The 25,522-nt window shown below is 42.9% G+C and overlaps 1 protein-coding gene across 27 annotated transcripts in view; it reads right to left on the bottom strand.

Moving 5' to 3' along the window:
• NTRK2 (neurotrophic receptor tyrosine kinase 2) overlaps positions 1 to 25,522 on the bottom strand; it is a 345,658-nt gene that overhangs the window by 163,010 nt on the left and 157,126 nt on the right. For 12 of the 27 annotated variants that reach the window (XM_070590388.1, XM_070590391.1, XM_070590385.1 and 9 more), the window contains one exon: positions 255 to 302. The exons of the other annotated variants lie outside the window; for them this stretch is intronic. In XM_070590388.1, coding sequence (XP_070446489.1) covers positions 255 to 302 — 48 coding nt within the window. The remainder of the gene's footprint in view (positions 1 to 254; positions 303 to 25,522) is intronic. 27 annotated transcript variants of the gene reach the window in all.

Below are 25,522 nucleotides of genomic sequence, written 5' to 3' on the forward strand. Positions count from 1 at the left end.
GACCGTTGACCCTTCTCCATGGGAGAAAAACAAGTTAACGTCAAAAATACAAAACCACTCACTGAACTCAATTAGCAAAAGTAACACCTTTTCTGGAAAAATTCTAGGCCTCTTTCTTCAGCAAATCAGAAACCAGGAATGCAGAAAATGAATGAAGGGCCAAGAAGTATGAAGAAAGGGGTCGAAGCAGGTTCATCTGAATTAAACAACACAAACTCATTACTTATCCAAAGAAGGAGTGAGTAACTACTTACCAACACCTTGTCTTGATTTTACTTTCCCAAATCCAAACCATGAGAAATCTGAAAACCACAACAAAACACAAAATAAACTTCGAAAGAGAAGCGTAAACCAGACGCACACAGCGCTGTCCCTAGTGACATAGTGGACTCCCTGAAAAAGCTCCACTGCGGACCGAAGCTTCCTCTCAAACACCTGGAGACTAACTGTTGGATTTGTATGTAAAGATTTATTTCTCATCCTGAGAACATGGAGGTTGGAATCAGATAAGAGACAGCAGCCTGTCTTTGAGAAAAATGGCCCAAACCCAGCGTTAAGGGCTGGGAGCAGTTTTCTTTCTTTCTCACGTTCTCTTTCCCTCACGTATCGCGGCAGCTAACAGGAGAGCTACAGGGGTGAAGACACGCGATGCATTTGACAAATGCACGATGGTTCTGAACCGCAGCCACGTGGAAAAATAATAAGAGAAAACAGATTTTTTTTCTGGAGCTGAGACAGGCAGCAAAAAGAGGAACATGAAATCCTGTGGGAGAACTGACACTTGGGCTGGATGGGGATTCAGGAGGAAAAAAGGGGGATGTTAATTCTACACAGATTCCACTACTGACTTGCTGTGTGATGGTGGCCAGCTCACAGCAGCTCTGTGCCTCTTACAACCCAATGCTCCACAAGGCACAGGGAAGGAAAGGTCTGCCACATGTTTGGAGGTCCTTCAGGGAATAAAGCCACAGTGAAATGCCTATTTGTTTCCTGGGCCTGACTGTTCGCTTCTAGGTGATTTCCACTGGGTTCAAAGCAAATTCTGCCCAGCAGGGAAATCCCTGGATGCCAGGCCGATAAAGGGAATGGAGCCCAAACAAGTAACTGTGTTTCTCAGCAATTTAGATCTATAACGATTTTTACAGGCAGTTAGGATAAAGAGCTATGCAGAAGAAGAGCCAATTTAAAAGAAACAATGTATACAAAAACTCTTCGCACACTCAAAATGCCTTACAAAGTTGCTGTCATGATGACTGTTTTTGAGTATGTTTAGCTTTTGCTTCCCTGGTGGTCTACAACGTCAGCTCTCCCAACTCTCAGCGTTTTTCCTTCTCATTTGTGTTCCTCCAGATGCCTTCCTCCAGGTTTGAGAAGACAGAAGACGGGATGGAGGTCTGGCTTCTCTCCAATGCCAGATCGCGATAATGCCTTTGCACAACAGACACTGGACCTCGTTCATGGGGTCCTCTTTTGCGCGAGGCAGGGCTGCGCCTGTGGATTTCTTAGTTACCGCTAATCCCTTTCAAAACGAGTGTATTTTCCTACTGGTCACCTTTTGTTTTTCTATATTCGTTTGATTCATATAGTTTATATCAACCTGAAGACTGGATTTTTTAAGATTGCTTTTTTCACTTGAGTATTTTTTCAAACTCATGTTTCTCTCCTACAGAGAACCCACCAAAGGACAATGCCACAGCAGTCCCTCACTGATTACACGTTTGAGATGACTGTCAATCATTAACTATAATAAACAGAACCTCAATGAACATCACACATCTTAGGTGCTCCAACCCCCATTTTCAAAAGTCATTCCCTCAGGATAAATCCTAGAAATGGAATTACTGGATCAAAAGCGATGAATATTGTTAAGGTTCTCAACACGTGATAAATGGCTTTCCCATTCTATCCGGTCTGACTTTCACCAACAGCGTATGAGAGAGTAGGAGGGGATTTTCAAGTTTCACCCAGTGGGAAAGCTAAGGGTGAACCAGTTCCTTCCTCCATCCTGCCTTTGGTGTATCCACCTAACTGAACAGGGACCTGGTAAGTACGCCCTGGTATCTGTGCCACACAGACCATGCACACCCCACCTCTCCTCGGCTCATGTTTGTTAGGGGTGCAGTAAGGAGAACCGCAGATATATAAAGAATCAGGACCCCTCTTATTTGTGCAGCCATTATAATTCACTGACTGCTCCCCCACCAGACACCTGTCCCTTAGTCCTCAGCCAAACCCTGTAATATATCATCTTCAGTTCATTGACAGGAATTGAGACACAGAGAGGTGACAGACTTAGCAAAGGTCATAGATCACAGTGACTGAGAAGCCAAATCCAAGATTTTTCATTCTTCCATAGTTGCCTTTTCAAGCCTCCAAGATGTTTAGCCAAAATTAGCCCAGGTTTACAACATGACAATCAGGATTCAATTTTACATATGGAAAGGACTATAAGTAGTCATTCGTTCTCACTTACTGATTCAGCAGGCATAGGAGAGGAATCAAAGAGAAATGAGCTTCATGACCTACCCTCAAGGAGCTTACAATCGAGGGTCAGCTATCCTAGAGATATGTCCAGGGTGTGTGGGAACTTAGAGGAGGAACATCTACCCCAGTCTGGGGGACGGGGTGTCAAGAGAGAGTTCTCTGGCTTCTGGATGACAGATTAGAATTAGCCAGGAATTGGGGAAAGTAGAGGGCAGCATTCTCATGGTATGCAGTCCAGTTGCTGCTAGAGTGGGGAGCAGCGCATGTGTCAAGGAGCTGATGCAGCTGGAAAGGGGAGTAAACTGAGAAACATGAGCAAGAGCCAAGTCAAGAGTTTGGATTCTTTTGTGTGTGTGAGAGGAAGATTGGCCCTGAGCTAATATCTGTTGCCAATCCTGCTCTTTTTGCTTGAGGAAGATTGTCATTGAGCTAACATCTGTGCCAATCTTCCTGTATTTTATGTGGGTTGCCACCACAGCATGGCTTGACAACTGGTGCTATGTCGGTGCCTGGGATCCGAACCTGCAAAACCCAGGCCATTGAAGCAGAGCACACAAACTTAACCATTATGCTGCTGGGCTGGCCCCAAGGTTTGGATTTTATAATGGAAATGGCAGGTAGCCACCCACTACCACCACCACCAAAAAGATTCTCAGGCCAGGCAGTAACATGATGGATATTAATTTTAGCAAATGGCTGCAGGGTAGAAACAGAATTATGAGAGGGAAAGGCTGAGAGCAAGAGACTGGTTAAGGAGGCTTCTAGAGAGATCAAGGTGTGAGACAATTGTGTGTGAACCAGCACTGGGGAGGTGGCACAGAGAAGTGAAGGGGATGGCTGTCAGGCATATTTAGGAGAATCAATAGGACTTGGCAATTGATAGCAAGTTCAGGGGAGGAGGGGTGTGAACAATGAAGGTTTTGGGTTTGGGCAATGAGACCCATGGTGCTGATTCCCACAGCATCTCCAAGGACCTTAGAAGGGAAACAGGCTTGGGGATTAAACTGACAGCACGGGTGTTGGGCACAAATCGCAAATAAGTTGTCCACGTGGAGAAAATGTCAAGCGGAAACAGCCAGTGTTTGGACTCAGGTCTGGAGCTCAGTACACAAGTCTAATACCCAAAGTGGATTTGCCCAAGTTCTGGAGCTCACTGTTGAACTGGAAAATGGAAGTTGGACACTGTACCTAGGAGGACATATTTCTTGTTTGGGCACACAAAACACTCTTTTTTGTCAGGCACAAATGAGAGGGCATCCGACTGAGGCTATCTTTGACAAACTTATTCGTAAATTGCTAAAATATTTCTAAGTTCTTTTTGACAGAAACACAATTATTATGTAAGAGAGAACACAATCTTCTTGACCACAGCCCAGAGTACTTGGAAAATTTAACTGACCAGATATGGCAGGGTCGCATTGGGACCTACCCCCCACCGCCAAAGCTGTCCCTTGTTCACAGGTCTTTCTTGATGAATTTAAGTAGTGTTAAAACCTTTGTACTAAATTTCACCAGCAAATTTTCCCACAAGGCCAAAGAGAAACAATTTCTCAATTTCCTGTGATGTTTCACCCATTGGGAGTAGAGTCCTGCCAAACATTCTTTTATTTTCTGTTAAATAAGAGACACTTTATTCACTGCAAAATAAAGGGCCCCTTCAAAAGCAAATGTAGCTGCAGAGAGCTTAAAGGAACTCCTCCTTTTGGAATCTAGACCAACAAAGACTCCGAATTATGAAATTAACCAATTAAATCCATCTCGTATTGAAGAAAGTTCAACCTTTGCTGACTGGAGAAGAGGAATGCAGGAAAAGACAGCATATTAACACATGAACAACTCTAAGACAAGACTTAGCCTAAATAAAATAAATGGCAATAAAGATTGTTTTTCAAATGTCTCCCAAAGGAAACAGCTTAAATTTAGGGAGTTGAAAAGGAATATTTATGGTGCAAGTGAGAGAGGCTGGAGAGAAACAGGCAGCATGGAAGAAATCGAATCTTCCCTGTGGGTGCTGAATCGCACAAACACAAAACATGATTGTTAGAGGGGTTCTGATCTCCAGAGAATGCTGTTTCTGTTTTTTTTTTTTTTTTTTTAAATTTCACAAAAATCATTTTAGTATGTTAGGAGAAAAATCAGCTTTCCTCCCTTCTAACTCTGGAGAAATTAAAATCTGCTGTGTTCTCAGATGTAATTTCTTCATATTTTAAGGCAAGGTTCACCATCCTCCACCCTCAAGAAAAGCATCTCCAACATTGCAGTGTAAGCAAATGGGAAAACATGAGTCACTGACAGAAGTTCACTTCACCTCCAACTTCTTATGGCCACACCCACTCCCGAAAGGCTCCAGGAAAGAGGCGCCCTCAGCTGCCGCGCTGCAGGGAAAGTTAGCGCCAGACAGTGCTGAGCCCTAGCAGGTCCTCCCTAAGTGCTGCACTGAGTAGCGGCTTGCCTGTGACCTCAAACAAAGAACTAGGATGATTGGTCTTTGGAGCGGAGGGGAAATAAATGCAAAGTATCACTTTGTTGACAACGCAATCGTCTCTCTTTCCAACTGACACATAATCGGAGTGAGTAATAGTTTGCTTCAAATTCATTCCAGTTCTTCAGGGCACAGAACAGTGTAGTTTGGGGCCAAGTTTCCACTTCAATTTAAACTTAATCTCTTACTTAAGGACAAAACCTTTCTATATGTCCCATTTCCACTGCCTAGGAAGAAGGCTGGTTCTGAAATCCTGATGTAAAAAGTCCTGGAATCCTCCCGACCAACCTTCATTGGCTTCATACCTTTCCTTCCTTCAAACTTCCAAAGTGACTTATTATGCTATTCTCTAAGTAACATTGAACACCTCCACTGTGACAAATACAAAGAAAAACACATGAATTATGGCTGAAACTGCTAGCTTGCTCTCTGAAATCTTTATTTCCCTCTTTTTTCATGGGCCCACAGCTAATCTACATTTCCCAGCCCCTTCGTGGTTAGTTATGGCCATTCCATTCAATTCTAGCCAACAGAGAGTGATCAGAGTGATGGTACCACCCAGGCCCGCCCCACCAACACTTCCCACATATGCTGCCCATGATTCCCCCTTCCACCTGTCCAGAATGAAGACAATGCTTACATCAAACTTGGAAGTTATGACTTGAAGAAAGCAGGAAAGTTCTCTGCTAATTCTCCCAGTATTGTTTGGTGAGGGTAGACAGTGTAGGAATGGAATTATTCTACCTGAGCTAGGTATCCTCCGACTCTCACTCAAATGCAAGAAATAAACTGTCGTGTTTGAACCATTATCCACCTTGGGACTTGTTTACTATGATAGTGAGCCTACCCTAACTAATGCGTATATACAAAGAAAAATATATATATATATATTTTTTTTAATAAAGATTTTATTTTTTTCCTCTTTCTCCCCAAAGCCCCCCAGTACATAGTTGTATATTCTTAGTTGTGGGTCTTTCTAGTTGTGGCATATGGGATGCCGCCTCAGCGTGGTTCAATGAGCAGTGCCATGTCCATTCCCAGGATTCGAACCAACGAAACAATGGGCCGCCTGCAGTGGAGCGCGTGAACTTAACCACTCGGCCACAGGGCCAGGCCCCAAAATATATATTTTTTGCTGCAGCCACTATGGAAATAGTATGGCGGTTCCTCAATAAATTACAAATAGAAATATCATATAATCCAGCAATTTTACTTCTGGGTATATACCTGAAGGAAATGAAAACACTAACTTGAAAAGATATATGCACCCCCATGTTCATTGCAGCATTATTTATAATAGCCAAGACATGGAAGCCACCTAAATGTCCATCAACAGATGAATGGATAAAGAAAGACTGGAGTATTATTCTGAAAACTATAAGACATTGATGAAAGGAATCGAAGACAACACAAATAAATGGAAAGAGATACTGTGCTCATGGATTGAAAGGTTAATATTTTCAAATTGTCCATGCTACCAAAAGCAATCTGCAGATTCATGCAATCTCTATCAAAATACCAGAGGCATTTTTCACAAAACTAGAGCAAAGAATCCTAAAATTTGTGTGGAATCACAAAAGACTCCCAATAGCCAGAGCAGTTCTTGAGAAAGAACAAAGCCAGAGTTATCATGTTCCCTGATTTTAAACTATACCACAAAGTTATAGTATCAAAATAATATGGCATTGGTACAAAAACAGACACATAGATCAATGGAACAGAATAGAGAGCCCAGAAATAAACCCACGCCTATATGGTCAATTAATCTATGACAAAGGAGGCAAGAACGTACAATGGGGAAAAGACAGTCTCTTTAATAAATTGATGTTGGAAAAACTGGACAGATACATGCAAAAGAATGAAACGGGACCACTGTCTTACACCATAACAAAAATCAACTCAAAATGGATTAAAGGCTGAAACCATAAAACTTCTAGAAGAAACACAGTCAGTTCTTTGACATCAGTCTCAGCAATATTTTTATGGATCTGTCTCCTCAGGCAAAGGCAACAAAAACAAAAATAAACAAATGGGACTACACTAAACTCAAAAGCTTATGCACAGCAAAGGAAACCACCAACAAAATGAAAAGGCAACCTACTGAATGGGAGAAGATATTTGTAGATGGTATATCTGATAAGGGGTTACATAAAGATTATACATAAAGAACTCACACAACCCAATAGTAAAAAAACAAACAAAAACCAAACCCCAAACAATCCAATTAAAAAATGGACAGGAGATCCGAATCAATATTTTTCCAAAGAAGACATACAAATGGTCACTAAGCACATGAAAAGATGCTCAACATCACTAATCATCAGGGAAATGCAAATCAAAATCACAATGAGATATCACCTCATATCTATCAGAATGGACATTATCAAAAAGATAAGAAATAACAAATGTTGGCAAGGATGTGGAGAAAAGGGAACCCTTGTGCACTGTTGATAGGAATGTAAATTTGTGCAGCCACTATGGAAAGCAACATGGAGATTCCTCAAAAAATTAAAAATAGGACTACCATACTATCCAGCAATTTCTCTTCTGGGTATTTATCTAAAGAAAATGAAAATACTAATTTGAAAAGACATGTGCATCCCTATGTTCATTCCAGCATTGTTCACAAGAGCCAAGCTATGGAAGCCAAGCTATGGAACATGATAACTCTGGCTTTGTTCTTTCTCAAGAACTGCTCTGGCTGTTGGGAGTCTTTTTGATTCCATACAAATTTTAGGATTCTTTGTTCTAGTTTTGTGAAAAATGCCGCTGGTATTTTGATAGAGATTGCATTGGATCTGCAGATTGCTTTTGGTAGCATGGACAATTTGAAAATATTAATCTCTTCAATCCATGAGCACAGTATATTTTTCCATTTATTTGTGTTGTCTTCGATTTCTTTCATCAATGTCTTATTAAGTATCTGTCCATAAATAACTGGATAAAGAAGATGTGGTATATAAATACAATGGAATATTAATCAGCCATAAAAAGGAATGAAATCTTGCCATTTGCAGACAACATGGATGGATCTAGGGGTGTTATGTTAAGTGAAATAAGTCAGACAGAGAAAGACAAATACTGTATGAGTTCATTTATATGTGGAATGTGAAAAACAAAACAATATTGAACAAACAAAATAAGATAGAAACGAACTCATAGATACAGAGAACAAATTGGTGGTCACCAGAGGGGAGGAGGTTGGGGGAATGGGCAAAATAGGTAGAGAGAATTAAGAGGTACAAATTTCCAGTCATAAAATAAATAAGTTATGGGGATAATAATGTAATGTACAGCATTGAGAATATAGTCAATAATATGGTAATAACTGGGTATGATGCTAGATGGTCACCAGACTTGCCATTGTGATCATTTGATAATGTATATAAATGTTGAATCACTATTTTTTACACCTGAAACTAATATAATATTGTATGTCAAGTATACTTCAAAGAAAAAAAAAGTGGTTTATGTATACAATGGTATATTATTCAGCCATAAAAAGGAAGGAAATCTTGCCATTTGCAACAATGTGAATGAACCTTGAGGGCCTTAGGCTAAGTGAATAAGTCAGACAGAGAAAGGCAAATGTCATATGATCTCACTTATATGTAAAATCTACAAAAAAGAAAAAACAGCAAACTCGTAGATACAGAGAACTGATTGGTGGCTGCCAGAGGCGAGGGACGAGGAGTGGGTGAAACAGGTGAAGGGGGGTCACAAGGTACAAACTTTCAGTTATAATATAAATAAGTCCTGGGGATATAAGGTACAGCATGGTGACTGTAGTTAATAACACTGTATTGCATAGTTGAAAGTTGCTGAGAGAGTAGATCTTAAAAGCTCTCATCACAAGAAAAAAAGCTTGTAACTATGTACATGACCGATGTTAACTAGACTTATTGAAGTGATTATTTTGCAGTATATACAAATATCAAATCATTATGTTGTACACTTGAAAATAATATAATGTTATATGTCAATTATATCTCAATAAAATATATTATATTTAATATACATTTGAGGTTTTATCAACTGACTCTATGACTTCCCAAGCCTGCATCATAAATTCAAAATTGTGCAGCCATGTGTATTTGTGTTTCTCTGGAGAAGTCAACAGATTTCATTAGATTTTCAAAGGTTTCTTCATCCCCAAATGCTGAGAACCACTGAACTACATATAAACCATTTTAGAGACAGAGCTGTCAGTGCATCAGTATTCTGCGTGTATGTTCTGCTGAATCACCTTCCTGTCAAAGGTTGATCTGGGTGCTGAGAACCATCCGCCATGTCTCACCTAGGTTTCTGCAGCAGCCTCCTAACTTGTCTCCTGCTCCATTCCTGCCTCTCCCCACCCCAGTCTCTTCTCCACAGAGCTGCCAGAGCAATCATTTTCAAGTAAGTCAGATTATTGCATTCCCCTGCTTAACCTCCTTTAATGGTTTCTCGTTGCATTTAGTATAAACTTCTAATCATCAAGATAGAGTCTGACATGACGTAGCCTCAGCCAATCCACCAGGGCCCCCACCCATCTATTTCCCAACAGTCACATTGGTCTCTTTCCTGTTCTTGCTCCCTGGGCACTTTCTTTTGCTTGCTCCCAGAATTTGCTTCTTGGGCTCCTTTCCTGACTGACCACTTCTCATCCTTCAGGTTTCAAGTCAACTCTTGCATCCTCAGAGGAGCCCCCATCTCAACCCTTTAACCAGAGTCTCTCTCAGCCCCTCTCCACTCACTATCATCTCATCCTTCTCAGCATGTACCAATAAATAAACTTCTTCATTTCACTTATCGTGTATCATTTGTGTCCTTTACTAGAACTTGAGCTCCAAGAAGTCAGTGACTGTCTTAGACGAGGCTCCCCCAGAAACAGACACCAACACAAGGATTCAAGTGAAGGCAGTTTATCAGGGACAGATCCAGGATACACTAGAGGGCAGTGAGTGAGTGACCAGGGAGGGGATCCCTTAGTGGGTGCAGTATCCAATGGGTCACACTTTGGACGGCTGGGTTTCAAACCCCTGGGGAACTCGGGGAGATGGTATACAATGCAGTTCAGAGCTGTCCCATCCAAAAAGTGAGGAAGCTGGAACATTTACCCTCCAGCCACCATCTGTCATTGGCTGAGGGCTTCCGACCATGAGAAACCCCTTAGGCAGAGAGCCAGGGCTGCTTGTAGCGGACGCTGTGGGCAAGGATGGGGCGGGAGGACAGTGAGAGCTGAGGCTGTGGGTGGGACGCCAGGGGATTTGCTACAGAGATTTTGTCTGTGTAGTTCGCCACTATCACCAGTGCCTTCCACAGAGCCTCAATAAATACTTGTTGAACGAGTGAATGAGAGCAACAATTTCTAAAAAGCATAAAAATATGAGATGCAGCAAGTCTAATAAAAATGCCAATATGGAATTTATACACCCAACATAAAAACCACTGTGCTTTGCAAATATATTTGCTACCTTCCTGGTTCATTTATGACACTCCACAGAACCTCACTGAAGACAGTCTTTAAAGGTGAGCGAGACTTAGAACCCAGGCCTCTGGGAAGGAGTGTGGAGTAAGTACGCTGGACTAGATGTCAGATGTGGGCTCTCTCTAGACCCTGCCGGAAGTGAACTGCAAGAGCTTGGGAGAGTCATTTCCCCTCCTATAGACTTGGTTTCCTACTCCGTGAAGACAGAGGTTGAGAAATGGCAGGAAGGCCAGTCCCAGCTCTCGCCATCTACAGCGCTAATCCTTAGGCACACATGACTGAGAATCGACTGCTACCTGGCCCCATGCAGCCCGCCAACACGGCTGTTTGGGGAATCAGATCTTGTACAGTTTAAAGAAAAGCGCTCAGTCAACTAGCCTGGATTTTCTTCTGCTAAATAATACTCAGATGCTTTTGGGTCACTTTATCCTCATCTTGAGAGAAGGGCCCGTGGCTGCAAAAGTAATTTTAGAAAACAGTACTTACTGAATACTTGCTATATGCCAGGAAACTTAGTGGAGATGAGATAGTTCTTTAATTAGGGAAAATTGGTCAGTTTCTCTTGCAGCATTAAAAAAATAATAGCAGAGGGAAGCCTTAAATCCTACAGACTTAAAGTTCTGAAGCCTCAAGTGGGAATAGATGAAACTAGACTTGCTTGGAATGTGGCAAAATGTCCCAATCCTGTATTTCAAGCGTTTAATTTTGAGGAAAAAAATGCCAACTATTTCCCTCTTTCATTTAAACCTGTGGAATATTTCAAAGAACATTCAGTTGGTCTACGTCTTAGGCATTCATGATTGAACTGTGCAAGGTGTATTTTTTAACCTGTTGTAAATTCTGAAGCCTTTTTCTTTAACAAAGGTGGTCACAATCTGCCCTGGGTGGTAAAACATGAACCTGGAACTCCTAATAATTAGTTTTCAAGCTTGGAGCTTTGAGAAAGGCAGGGGCAACCTCTGCTTACTAATCAAAGTTGATAGACTTGAGAGAGTCCTATTATAGCTCTGCCTTTCTATGGTCCCACCCCAGTGAGAGCTTAGAACGCTCTAGAAACATTGTTTTCAGCTGTTGCAGGCTCCCCAAAGGGAAGGCAGGTGACGTCCTGTTGCACAAACACAATTTCCCTGATAACACTGTCTTAGTGTTGGATGAATGACTGCCTGAGAGTCACCCCCAAATTCCCTTCTCTCTGCACAGTAGTGTTGGTGAGCCCTGGGAGCAAGTCTTTGGCTGATTAGCAGGAAATCATCGTGGAAGCGAGTTAGTGGCCCACAAAGAGAGTGACAAGTCTGTAGAATCTGGCAAATATTTTAGGTCAAATTCCCATGAGCTTTTGTTTCCATGGAAAATCTTAACAATGACTCACACCTCGGCCGACTTGCCCAGACCTGTCGATTGTGCCCAGTCCCCAAGTGAGACCAAAACGAAGGAAGGCCATGCTCTCCACTCTTCCATAATGTGGCACAAGGTTTGTTGCCACAGTAAATGCATCTGAAAATAAATGCCTTTGCAACTTCTGCTATATCTTTATAGTTATATTCATATTCACACATATTATTTATATTCATATATATAAATGCAAATTCTTTTTTTAGTTGCTCTAAACCTACATTTGCTGTAGCTAATGCAAAGCACCACGTAGGAAATTGTTTTGTGGTTGTATTACGGAATTTGGGAGGGAGAAAGAGGATGGTATGGTTTCCATCCATGATGCCTCACTATATATCTCTATACATAGTGATGACATGATAGCACTGTATCTCACTATAGGATATTTTCCAATTTCAACTGTATCCAAATTCTCCCCTCCAACCTGCAAACGTGGTAACTGCTTCATGCCATCCTCCATCACTTTCGTCTTTCTTTTCAGTGGCCCACTGTCTCCCTTCTCATCCCGCACTCCTGTTCCACACTCCTGAATCCAGCCAAGGTCAGGAAATGTGTGGGGCTGATACAACAGCCAAGATGTTTATTTAATTCTATTACTGTGTGCTCTTCTATCACGAAGCTCTCATAATGAGATAGAATATAACAGGATTACATACACTTATAAAGCTGGGTGCTGAATAAAAATAATTGAATAAAATGACCATAAATAGAACAAAATGAAAACCTATTGTTTAAAATGCAATGCTGGTCACATGAATTAACTATTGGCCACCCTGTTTAGCATCACTTGAGACAGTGACACACTGTTAGTGGAAGAAACCCAAACCCATAAGATGGAACCGCATTTCTGTCCTTAGTGTTTTCCTGCTTTAATGCCCAATAAGCTCTTTAGGATCCACTGTTTTTCTGGAAAATAATCAAAATTGACCGACTAGGTCAATAGTTCTCAAGTGGGAATGATTTTGCCTTCCAGGGGAACCTGCCAATGCCTGGAGACATTTGGGGTTCTGGCAGTGGCGGGGGAGGGGAGGAGGGTGCTCCTGGCATGTGATGGGCAGAGGCCAGCAATGCTGCAAAATGGCCCAAAATGCACAGATCATCCCCACAACAAACAATTTAAGACCTGAAATGTCAACGGTACTGAGACAGAGACACACTGGCCTGGGTCATGAGCCAGCAGAGGTGCAATATATCCCCACACCTTTTATATCTATTAAAAAAGCACCCCAGCTTGTCCATGCTCACTGTCACTATGGGGGGTTAGTCTCCTCTTGTGTTATTCCAATGTTCTTGTCACTGCTGTCCTTGCTGCCAGGCCCTTCTCTCTCAGTTTATCTTATATCTTGCAAAACCAGCTCTGATATTGTCACTTCTGCTGCTTCCAAACACCAAAAAGTGCTGTTCTGGCCCCAGAACAGAGTGGCAAGGCAGTATGAAGGGACAGGAACTGGACTTGGACTCCAAGCCTCAGGGTTGATCTTGGAGCCACCGTTTCCTGACAGAATGCCCACAGTATGACTTGGTCTTTCTAAGAGATCCTCCTCGGAGCAATGCTACCGCCCTGCCCACCTGACGCTGCTGACGTGTCTGCTAAACCTCTGTAAACACTCTGGCATTATATAAACATAGGGGTAAGGGAATAATAAAGTCCAAAATCCTCAGTGACTTTCTAAACCTTGACCTGGCCCCATGACCTGGCCCCAGGTTTATCGCTGAACGGCTCCTCTTACAGCATTCCAGTTAAACCGTTAGTTTGCATTCCTTAAGTGAACATGCCTTGAATTTTCCTATTTATCCATTAATTCATTCAAATACTATTCATTGAGCACCTGAGAGATGCAAGACAGTGTAACAAATGCTGGGAATGTAACAGAGAACTGGGTAAAATAACCGCAACCCCTGCCCAGAGGGAGCTTCCAAATCTTGTGTCTTTGCACCACTGTTTTTTCTACTTGAAATGTAACCTTTAAACTGCATCTGTGATCATTAAACTCCATTTATTCAACAAAACCCACCTGAAGTCACTCCATCAGGAAACATTTCTCCATTCCCCAAATCAGAAATACACCGAGTGAGATTTGGGTTGTTTGTCTCATGGTAAACACCACACTTCCCACTGTATTAGTCATTTATGGAATTGCACTTCTCCTATTAGATTTTAAGTACTCTGAGTTGAAAAAAATCTTCTTATTCAGTTCTGCACCCTCTTCTATAAGCTTTGTAACAGTTATAATAGTGTCAAACAGGGTACTTTACACATGGCAGATACTCAACAAACATCTCAATTGCTGGTCAGGTCCAACTAGAAGGATTTAAAAATAGGGCATAAGATGCCCACAAAAATAGTCGAGTCTGAGTTGTAAAGCACAGGGCTAGACAACAGTGGGAACATTCATTGCTGTTGACTACTGTTCTCTGTACTTCCAAGGCACACTGTTCTTTCCCTGTACTCTGAATGTTAATTATCTCCTTTCTTGTTGTAAACTCCCGCCACACTGTAAGTTCTTTATGAGCAGCAAATGTTTCCATCTTGTCTCTCCGTTGTACTTCTAGCATTGAATATAGTGTCTGGTGCATTTTTGGTGCTCAATGAAGATTTGTTGAATGAGTAAATGTATGAATTTCAACTTTTCACCTTGGCATTCTTTGATCAAGAGGCAAATTTGGTATAACATGAGTTCATGATTGTGTTCGACACTGCACTGCTCACCTCTCCCTTCTGGCCCAGCATAGCCTCCACATCCTCAATTCATGTTGCTTGCTTTTGCTAATATAACGGGAGTGGACAGGACATGTGTCACTTCTAGGCAGAAGATTTAATAGTCAGTACTGGGTTTTCCACTTCCTCTTCATCCTACCATGAACCATGAAGCCTCATGTTCAGATGGCAGTCTAATGAAGTTCTGGGTCCCTGAGAGGTGACAATGAATAAAGCCGCCTGCTCACTGGGTTGTACATGTAGCATGAGAAGAAACAGTCTTTTCTGATTTAAGGGTTATTTGTTTCTGCAACATAACCCAGCCTATTCTGACTGATACAAGAGTGAAGTTCTGAGTGAACTTTACTAAAAGGCAGTCTTATCTATAAAAATATGTGGCTTTTATTTTATAAAAAGACTCCAATATGTATGGTTAAGAGAGAGCATGCCCACATACTCCTGATGGATAAAAGTCCACCTGAAACAGGAGTAATTAGAGATGCACAGCTACAGAATTAGCATTTTTGTTTGTGTCCTGGACAGAATTATGTACCTCTGAAATCCATAGGTTGAAGCCCTAATTCCCAATGTGACTATATTTGGGCCTTTAAGGAAGTAATCAAGGTTAAATGAGGTCATAAGAGTGAGCACCTAATCCTCGAGGGCTGTGTCCTCACAAGAAAAGACACCAGAGCCTTCTCTCTCTCTCCAAAGCCACAGAGGAAAGGCCATGTGAAGACGACACAGTGAGAAGGTGCCTGTCTGTAAGCCAGGAAGAGGGCTCACCATGAATCTTATTGGCTGGCACCTCGATCTTGGACTTCTAGCCTCCAGAACTATGAGAAAATAAGCATCTACTGTTTAAGCCACCCAGTCTGTGACATTTTGTTATAGCAGCCTGAGCATACTATTCTAATTTGTTTGTTTTATTTGTTTGTTGTTGCTAGTTTGATTGCCACCCTGTATCTACTTCCTTCTCCTCAACTGCTAATGATATTTATTCAGTTTTCCACCCACCCCTAGACAGCCAACGTGATTCAGGATGGAACCAATGGCTCAGGCATAAATAAGCCAGCACAATTCCATTCCCTGCCCACCATGGTTGGTTCAAGAATGGGCACATGTCTAAAGTTAGTATGACCAAAACCAAGCCTAGGATGTGTGTATAAAGGTTGACGCAAGCAATGTCCTCTTTCATGCTGGAAGGGCATCTGGAAGGATGTAGCAGCAGGGGTATATGGAAGTCATCTTTGCTGCAACCATGAGAGAAAAGTTTGTCTCCAAGTTGAGCCAAATGCGAGAGAGCCAAAAAATGGATCCTGGTCACAGTGTTTGGGCCTTGGACCAAGCCATATCCAGGAGCTTGGAATTTACTCCACGATGGTATATTCATTGTTCAAGACATTCGCAACTGTAAGATGCCAACCTAATACAGGGATGGAGCAATAGTGGTCTAATTGTCAGTAAGTGAGTCCTGCATCTCCAGCAGCTAGAGTGAATGGGTACCATATTCTGGAGTCCTTCTGTGCACCCAAGTTTTATTACCACTAATGTTGAATGGGCCCCTTATGGTGATGTAAATGTCCTGCTCTTCAAAGGCGTGTTTGACAGGATGAAAGGCTCTGGGATTTCAATGACTTTGACTCCTCTGGAGATGGGAGGACAGCCTATTTTAGCAATTTCCATGGGAATGAATAGACATATACTTTAGCTATTCAAATATTTAACTAGCTCTTTTGTTGTTGTTTTGAATCCCAACAAGCTGCAGCTGCCTGTTTGTGTCTGTTGTGCCTTTAAGGGGCTTGCTGATTCAGTAGGATCCCTTGAATGCATTAATTAGCCTTCTCTCGTTTTCCCAGCCCATGCCTATGAAGAAATGAGCATTTGCAGCTCCAATTGCGGAACGATGTGAGTCTTGAGGGTACCAGATAAATGGAGGCTCAGAATCGCCTGCTTTTTGATGGGTAGTTTTAGGCTGGCAGCAGCCTGCATGGCAAGGCTCCTGTGGCTGCATGATTAATTTATTGGCTATCACTATTGGCAGGCAAATGAAACACAGGCCCTGGATTAAAGTGTAACAGGAGAGATGGGGCATTAATCAGCCCAGGTACATGAGTCAGAAGGAGGTAAGGATCCAGAGAAAATAAAATGTTATGGAAGGATGGAAAATGATTTATCATTTTTAATATATATCATCTAAGCCCACTCTTTGTAACTGCTTGTAGGCCTCCATGTTGTGAAGACTTGGGCAATAAAACACCCCTTCCTTAAAACACTAAAATGAAAGGTGCTGCTGGCGAAAATAAAGAAGCGTGAAGGATGAACTGACTATAAAAGAAAAAAAGCGTTTGGCTTAAAATTAAATTTCCACTTGTTTCTTTTTAAATGATTTAGAAATACAGCTTTTGCTTGGAAAAAACTGTGTTCTATTGATCAGATGGAGAGAAAGATGAGGTCTGTCCATGAGGGCCAATTTCTCAGATCATCTTTGAAAATATTATAATATGAGAAAATGTCCTTTCACAGAGCAAGTGTCCATGGCAGGCTTAACTCTTAACCCAACCAATAGAATTACTGTTAACTAAGCTTTGAGCTTGCAAGTTGGGTTCTACATAATTAAGCATTCCTCAATTTGGAAGTTAGCAAGAATAAAGTCTAGCAGTTGAGCTGAGAATTGGAGGAAAGGAGACATCCCTTCCCCCATCAGTAACTATTTCTCCTTGGGTTTCCTTAACCCAAGAAATTATAAGAACCATTTTCAGGAAGGCTTCCCTTTCCATAATGGGCAGAAACAAATAACAGCATGCCCCTTAGCATTCTGTAATGCCTTACAGCTTCTAACAGTAGCTGCTTTTCTCAGTGCCTTCAGAAATGTCAGGTATTTCTAGCAAACAGGCAGATAAGGATCGAGGACCTAAGCTGGTTACCCAGAACCATCGAGAAATGTAATGAAAGAAGACTACTAGGAGGTCTGTTGTCCCCTCCCTCATTTTGCCCCCTTTACAAAAATCCTCTGACTTATTCCGAATGTGGGAGGAGTCTGTGATACGTTTATAGACAAAGAACCCATTGCTTTTTTCTATAGTGAGCCATCTACGACTAAACTAATGCTAGCTGAAAAGGCATCAGCCATGGCACTGGCCCAGGCCTCTCCAGTTCTCAGGACAACTGCTGCCTTGGCCTACTGTAGCCTCCAGCCCTCTCTTGCCCTCCTCCTGTCCATTTTCCATGCTGCAGCTGGAAAGAACTTTCTAAAATGTCACTCAGATCCTCTTCTTCCCTCCCTTACTACTTAAAATCCATCAAGGGCTCCACATGCTTGTCTGACAACCCAAACTCCTAATGTAGGTCTTGAAGTCAACTTCCTTTCCAGACTCTTCTCTTCCAGTCTCTTTCTCTCACCTTATGCCCTAGCAACTGTGGTAGTGGTATGAGCTCAATGCTCATATTGGGCTGTGTCTTGCCTCTGTGTATTGCCTCTATGTCTTGGCCAATGCCAATCCTTTTCCCAGTTTTTCCTTTACTGCTCAAGTTCACCTCCTTCAGGATGCCTCCCCTGACCACTTCAGACTGGGCTGAATGTTTCTCCTCTCTGCTCACATGAAATCCTTTGCAGATCTTGATTGTAACCAGGCATTATAATGATCTTTTCACTTATCTATGTCCTCAACTAGATTATAAACTCTTTGAGGAGAAGCTCTAGTCTTAAGTGTTTATTCCTGCACAGTGCCTGGCCTAAAGCCCCCCCTCCACTGCCACAGGCCCACGCAGGGCTGACGCATTGTGCAACACCCTGACTGGTGGCCCTTCGAGTTGTTGGACTCAGGGCAAGGCTAGGCTGCCTGTGGCCCACCATCCGAGATCCACACCTGTGACCTCTAATTCTCCACCTTCAAAAATCTCTGGGAAAATGCAATTGTCCCTGGCAAAGAGAACACATCAAACCATAATGGCCATTAAGGCCAAGTACTGCTCGACTCACAGCTGGCCAAACTGGCAGTGGGGCCCAGGGGAGTGAAGGACAATGGGCAGCCACTTTTAAGTGAGGAAAGTGAGGAGCAGGAGATACTTGCAGATTAGGAGATTTCCTGGGAGCTGGTGGAATCCTGCATTGGGAGGGGAGATGCCTGAGGGAGGGTGGGGTACCTCAGACATACTGTATCTACCTCACAACCTTCCTGAGCACTTGCAGGACTAAAAACCACCCAGCCACTGTACACCCAGGGAATCAGTCCACCCCTTAAAAATGTTTAGATTGGAAATCTACTGTGTGCGATACTATGGGAAGAACTGGCATTTACTGAGTTTTTCCTAGGTATGAAGCATCTTATTATTAGATACTCACCATAACACCATCAAGTAGGTATTATTATGATCCCCATTCCTAAGGGAGGGAATGAGGTGCAGAGGGGTTCAGTAATCTTCCGGTCATATAGACAGGAAGTGGAGCAATGTAAACATGTAGTCAGGAATTAGGCAGAAAGGCTGGATCATAGGGTTAGATTGGGGGGTCATCCAAGAACATGCCCTCCTCATATGTCTCCCCATCAGATACTCATGATCTTTCATTCATTTCTGGATATTCACTGTCTAGGGTCTCATAAGGTCTTTGTATTGGCCCTAGTAATGGGTTTAAAACTTGGCCGTCCGGCTGCTCCCTCAGATATTTGACAAGGTCTAGTTCTCTCCAAATTTAGTCTGAAGAATGGAGGGTCTGATCAGTGCTACCAGTTAGTGGTACCAGACTGTGGACAAAGTGAGGTTCCAATTCTCATATAGAGGAAAACCCCTATCTTCAGTGAAATCAGGGGCCCAGGGACAGAGGAGGTGCCCACAGGCACACAGATCACCTCCCGATAACCCACGGTGTGACCAGTGAAGCAGCTTTGGGTGGATAACAAGAGAGGAAGAGCCAGAGTCCCAGCCCCCGGAGAGCAGACAGGTACTAGTGGCCTGGTGTGGAGGGAAAGTCCCCAGGCGGATCAACAACTTTGGCTAAGGGCCTTCCTTTGGGCTCAGAGTTCATTTTATTGTGTCATCCAGAAGAAGGATGGCATTCACACACAGGGCCTTAACAACAGGGCTTCCCCTCTGATAATGTAAACATATGTTTATGAAGATAACCCTGGAGTCATGGAGAAATGACCTGCGGGAGGGCGGGACTTGAATCAGCAGCGTGATGGGCTGAAAGGCCACTGCTGTTGACTGAAGAGGTCAAGGGCCTCTTCACCTGGAACAGTGCTGCATCCTACAGTATGCTCAACACCCAGACTAAGATTCCTCAGTCCTCTACTGTGCGTAAGAGCTGCCGCGGCATGCAGGAGTGGCTGGAAATGAAAACAGGAGATTAGGAGGGATTCCAGAGTCACCCACATTGGTTGTGTCATCAAATTTCTGGGGAAAAGGATAAATAATTCTGCCTCTTGCTTCAATGTTTTGTCTATGGGTTGCAACATATCAGCACACAGAGAAATATCTGGGCGACTAAGATTTTCACTTTCACTGGCATGCTTCTCATGCCACAGCCTGGACCTTGCTGTCCCCCAGATTTGACCTGTAACATCAGTTCTTTCACTCACTTATTCAACAAATATTGATTATGATGAAATATCCTAGGACGTGCAAACAAAATGAACAAGAACTCCTTCCATCAATGCAGCTTACATTTTGTGGGGGAGACATATGATCAACAGTAACAACAAAGAAATATGTCTGCTAGTGATTAGGCTTTGAAGAGAAATAAGGCAGGAAAGAGGGTGGAAGATGATCAAGGAGGAATAAGGACTGCCATTTGATAAATGGTCAGAGAAGGCCTCCCAGAGGTGACATGTGAGCAAGGACCTGAAGGAGATGAGAAGAACATTCCAGAAAGAGGAAATCACAAGCACAAAGGCCATGGGGAAAGAGGCTAACCAGGGTGGGCTCTGAACAGCAAGGCAGCCAGTGTGGTCAGACAACCCAGAAGAGAGATCAGAGAAGCTTGGGCCAGGGTGGCAGCTGTGCAGATAAAGCAAAGCAGTGGGTTCTAGATATATTTTGAAGGTAGGACTGATAAGGGGCTGGATAAGGGGTGTGAGTGAAGAGAGGAGTGGTGAGGACTCACAGATTTTGGCCTGAGTGTCCGTTTATTGAGATGGGTTAGACCATGAGGGGAGCATGTCTCAGGGGACAGCTCAGGGCTCTGTCCCAAAATGACTTTTAGGCATCCAAGTGGAGCTGCTGAACAGATGGTTGGCTATTTAAGTCTGCAGTTCAGAAAAGATGTCTCTGCCAGAGATCAGATTTAGGCAAAGCCAGAATTTAGATGGATGCAAAGCCATGAGGTTGGATAAAATCCCCAAAGAGGGTGTGCAGCCCGAGAGGAGAGAGGCTCAGCTACGGAGCTCAGCCACGGTTACAGCAGGGAGACGAGAGAAGCCACCTCTGAGAGGGGAGGAAAACATGAGGGTGGGGCGTCCCAGAAGTCAAGCATGAAAGGGATCCAGAGGAGACACGAGAAGCCGTGCCAGGTGCTGCTGACAGGCTAGGTGGGATAAGAACTGAGAGTGACCAAGGGACTTAACAATCATGACTTGAAAGGGACCTTTCTGGTGCTGCTTTCCCAGTGAGAGCCTGATTTTAGAGAAAGGGGGCGAGCGGAATTAGAGAAAGGAAGAGCAACTCCTCCAGGAGGGCAGGCGTGGGGGGTGAGGTCAGGAGGAGTTTGTTTTTTCAGATGTGAGAAGTGACAGTAGATTTGTAAGCTGATAGGAATGGTCGAGTACAGAAGGAAATGTGACATTGCAGGGAGAGAGGACAACTGCTGGGGTGATGTCCTCCAACAGTTTCCCTGGGGGCAGAATCCAGGGCGCACATGGGGGCTGTCCTGGGGGAAACAGCGTGAGGAGGGGAGTAAAGCGGAGGCACTGCCAACAGGTGGGGAGAGACGGTGGGGGTGGGGCACGGGGTTCTCTTCTGAGGGTTTTGATTACCGCAGGGCAATGGAAGGCAAAGTCCTGAGCTATGAGTGAGTTAAGGGGAGGAGGTGGTGGAAGGGCGCTGAGAAAGGAAGATGTGGAGGATTTCTCTAGGAGAGAGGGAGGGGGCGGGGAGGGCACACCACTGCAGAGGAGGGCTTTGCGGTGCCCAGGCTGGCGGAGCACTGGAGTTAGCCAGGGTGGCTGTTTTGCCAAGAGAGGGACAAGGATGCTGCAAGTAAGTGCAAGGGAGCTAATCTGGCCAGTGACCATGGATTCAAAGCTAGAGGAAGTGAGGTGAGAAAGAGAAGGAGAGAGAGATGGAGGGGGGAGGGATGGAGAGAGAGAGGAGGGAAGGAAAAAGAGAGAGAAAGCAAGAAAACAAGCAAGAACGCAAGCAAGCAAGCAAGAAAGAAGAGTAAAGAAAGAAAGTGAGAGCGAGGAGGGAAAATTGAGGGAGGAAAGGAGAGCAATAGAGAGGGGGAGAGGAAGGGAGGAAGGAAGGTGGGGTCAGTGTTTGTGGTCCAGGAAGGCCCAAGGACTGTTGGCATCAGGGCAGCAGCCAGCCAGCTGGAAGCAGGATCAGAGAGGGATTCCTGAGACTATGCAGAGGTTGGTAATGACAAGGTCAAGGAAATGTCCACAGGAGAGAGTGACCACAGCAAGACAGAGGGCTCATTCCTCGCAAAAGACCAAACTTGGTATGAAAGGGCTGAGTATTCTAAGGTCTTTAAGAAGGAAAGAGGAAGGAAGGGAGGGATGGAGTGAGGGAGAGAGAGAGGGATGTTGGCAGCAAAACGCACCCACTTAATGACATCGTATTTCTGAAACTAAAGCTGGGGCAAAAGTAACCAAGCAACCCCAGACCCTGTAGTGTCACAGCTTCCCAAAGTCCATCCTCCATACCTCTAACAAAGAGTGGCAATTTGTCTGCATTTTGCACTCACACTTGACATGCTGGCGGCCTCTCGCATGCTGCCCATCTGTCTGCAGGGATGGGGAGGCAGGGGACCACTCCTGCAGGATCGGATCGGAGAAAACCCACAGGCACGCGCCGGCCTGGCCTGAGGAAAGCAGCTTGCTCCGAGTCTGCTGGAGGCTCTGAAATCAGCTCCACATCATCAAAACTAAGCCTTGGCCAAACTCAGCACGGAGCGGGCGTGGAGCAAGCACTCCGTAAATATTTGGTGTTGACCAAATGAAGGAAATGCCACTGCTCTGCATCTGTATGGAGCATGAATGTGAATGAAGCCCAGGATGTATGAGCCTTCAAATGAGGGCTCAGTGGGCTGAGACCCTGCTGGGGTGAGGACGTTTCACATGAAAGGAGACCTTGAGGTCCGTAGTTTGAAGCCCCAGCTTTTTATTCTCATTTCCACTCAGTCCACAAACATTGGTGAACAACTATTATGTGCCAAGCTTTGTGCAAAGAACAGAGGCTCTCATGTAAATCAGTCAAGAGAATATTTACTGAAGTGAATAGGACAATAGAGGCCAATGAAAAGGCAGAATTAAAATTTGTGCTCACCTGTGGTCTACATTGTTTTAGGTTTTTAAAAAGTATATTTTGACCCTTCTGGTGGGAAGTTGTTAGAGGAGCAGATGGGAGCTTCCTCAATGTTTCACACACAAAGACACCCATTAGGTTGACCACCAAACCACAAATGGAGAGTTATAAATAATACATGGCCTCAGTCAGAATCAGTGGGAATGTGGGTTAATTACTACAGTAATAAAGGAAGTGAGGTAACTTATTTTTCAAAGAGTAATGAAATGGATGTTTCACCTTTCAGTGCCTTCTTGTACATCTTGGCATTTCCTCTGTTCCAGAAATTGGATCCAAGTCTTATAGCAAAACATTATGAAAAAAATGATTGAGGCTTCTGTGCAGAATTTCAATTATTTTTAATCAATGAAGCAGAAGGTAAACAGTGCTGTTCTATATTTTAAAGATTAGAATTGTTTATTTTGAGTATATAAGCTATTCTTTATTTTACTTTAAATTATATATTCAAAATAAAAGTTCACAGAATAGTATACGTTATGGAAGAAAAGTAAAACTAGGTAGGTAAATTCATTCTTCTGGTATTTTTTTTCTTTAAAAGCTTTAGAACAACTTTTTGCATTATAAAACATGTGCTTGCTTTTAGTAGAAAATGTGAAAAGTGCAGAAAGTATAAAAAAGAAAATAAGAATCACCTATAATCCCACATCCCATAATTATTAACATTCTGATGCTTTTATCTCATTTTTTCCACGTAAAAAGTAAGTTGGGAATTATAATGCGTAAGGAATACACAGGGAGTATAGTTTAATATTCTGAACTTTTTACTTAACATTACTTTGTGAGCACTTTACTGTCTTTGGAATTTTACCATCATTCAATTATCATTCTGATATAATTGAGCATTTAGGCTTTCTTTAACTGTTGTAAATTACACGGAGAGTATCAACTTTGTACACATAGCTTCCTCCCCCTCTCTGTCCCTGTTTTCTTCTGGATGTCCTGTAGTGGTCCCTGTTGTTGTTTTCCTATTTGGAATGACATTTTTTTACCATTATATTGTCTAACATTATTGCTAACATATGAGTGAACTATTAAATAATCTGTTTGGGATCCAGCCAGATTATAGAAAATTGGGATTCAATACTGGGTTTGTAATTTGTTTCTCTACCATTTTCTAAGCACTCACAATATCTATAAATATTATATCTTTCCCTTTTTCTTAGATAAGCCACTTATATTCATTTCATGTCTTACTCCATTAGCTAGAACTTTCGAGAACATGACAACATCATAGTGATTACGTACATGTTCTAGCGTTGCCTCAGGTTTTAGTGGGAAAACTTCGGAAATTTCACCATTCATTCTGATGGTGACTGTTGGTATAAGATGCAGCATGTTTATCATATAAACAAGGTGTCCTTCTCTTCTTAGACTACTAATTTGTATAAGTTATTTAATTTTGTCAGTAGCTAAACCAAATGGAGATTTGAAAAGAGAAACAGATTTTCTTCTGTGACACTGGATTCTTGGCTTATCATAGTAGCATGGGGTTATTCTTTTATTATTAGGTTGTTTAAAAAGTTAGCTGAAGTTTTATCTTTTTACGTCTAAAAGCCCTCTCCATTCCATCAGACAAAAGTTCCTTGCTACAAAGCCTTTCTCCAATACCTGAGATTACCTAGCACTCACTGAAGACCCATTCGGTTCCAGGCACAGTTTCTAAGCACCTTACATGAATCTCTAAACAATCCTGTAAGGGAGATCTTATTGTTATTCCCATTATATGTTTGAGGGAATGTGGGCACGGAGAAGTCAAACCATTTATTTCAGTTCACACAGTCGGGGAGTGGCAGAATTAGGACGTGGACTCCCAGCAGCCTGACACTGGAGTGTGCTCTTAGCCACCACAGCCATACGCCCTAGTTGGAATCACAGCTTTATCACCTGCCACCCAGGTAGCCTTGGACAGGTTACTTCGCTTCTCTCAGAAGCAGTTTCCTCATCTCTAAAGTGAGCATTACAATAGGAACAACAGTACCTACCTAGCAGCTCTGGCGTGGAGCTCTCCGTGGCTGGCATGGAACAGACACTCAATAAGATGACAGTTAACATTTCTTACTAATTCTTTTATTTACTTAACAAATACTTATTGAATGCATACTCTTGGTCAGACATTATTCTGGGCATCTAGGAAACAACACCACAATCATGGAACTTCTCTTATAGTTTATTCCCAAATTATTTAAGGTTATATTATACAATATTATGCTCTCCTACTGGCTCCCAATCCATTATCTGCACTTCTGAAATCTGAAATGTTCCGAAAGCCCGAAGTTAAACTCATTTGGCTCTAAAACCTGCCCTGAACGGCTGTGAGGTTATTTGCTTATTCCAGTTGGTGTGACAAGTCTTCAGTTTCACTGCAGAAATGTCACTGAACATGACGACAAAGGGCTCCCCGAGCCCCAGCAGAGGTGGTATTCACTGTAGGAACCATACTGCATTTCTAAAACCCAAAAAGTCCCCAAATCCA

This window comes from Equus przewalskii, chromosome 22 (assembly GCF_037783145.1).
Source record: "Equus przewalskii isolate Varuska chromosome 22, EquPr2, whole genome shotgun sequence".
Taxonomy (NCBI): domain Eukaryota; kingdom Metazoa; phylum Chordata; class Mammalia; order Perissodactyla; family Equidae; genus Equus; species Equus przewalskii.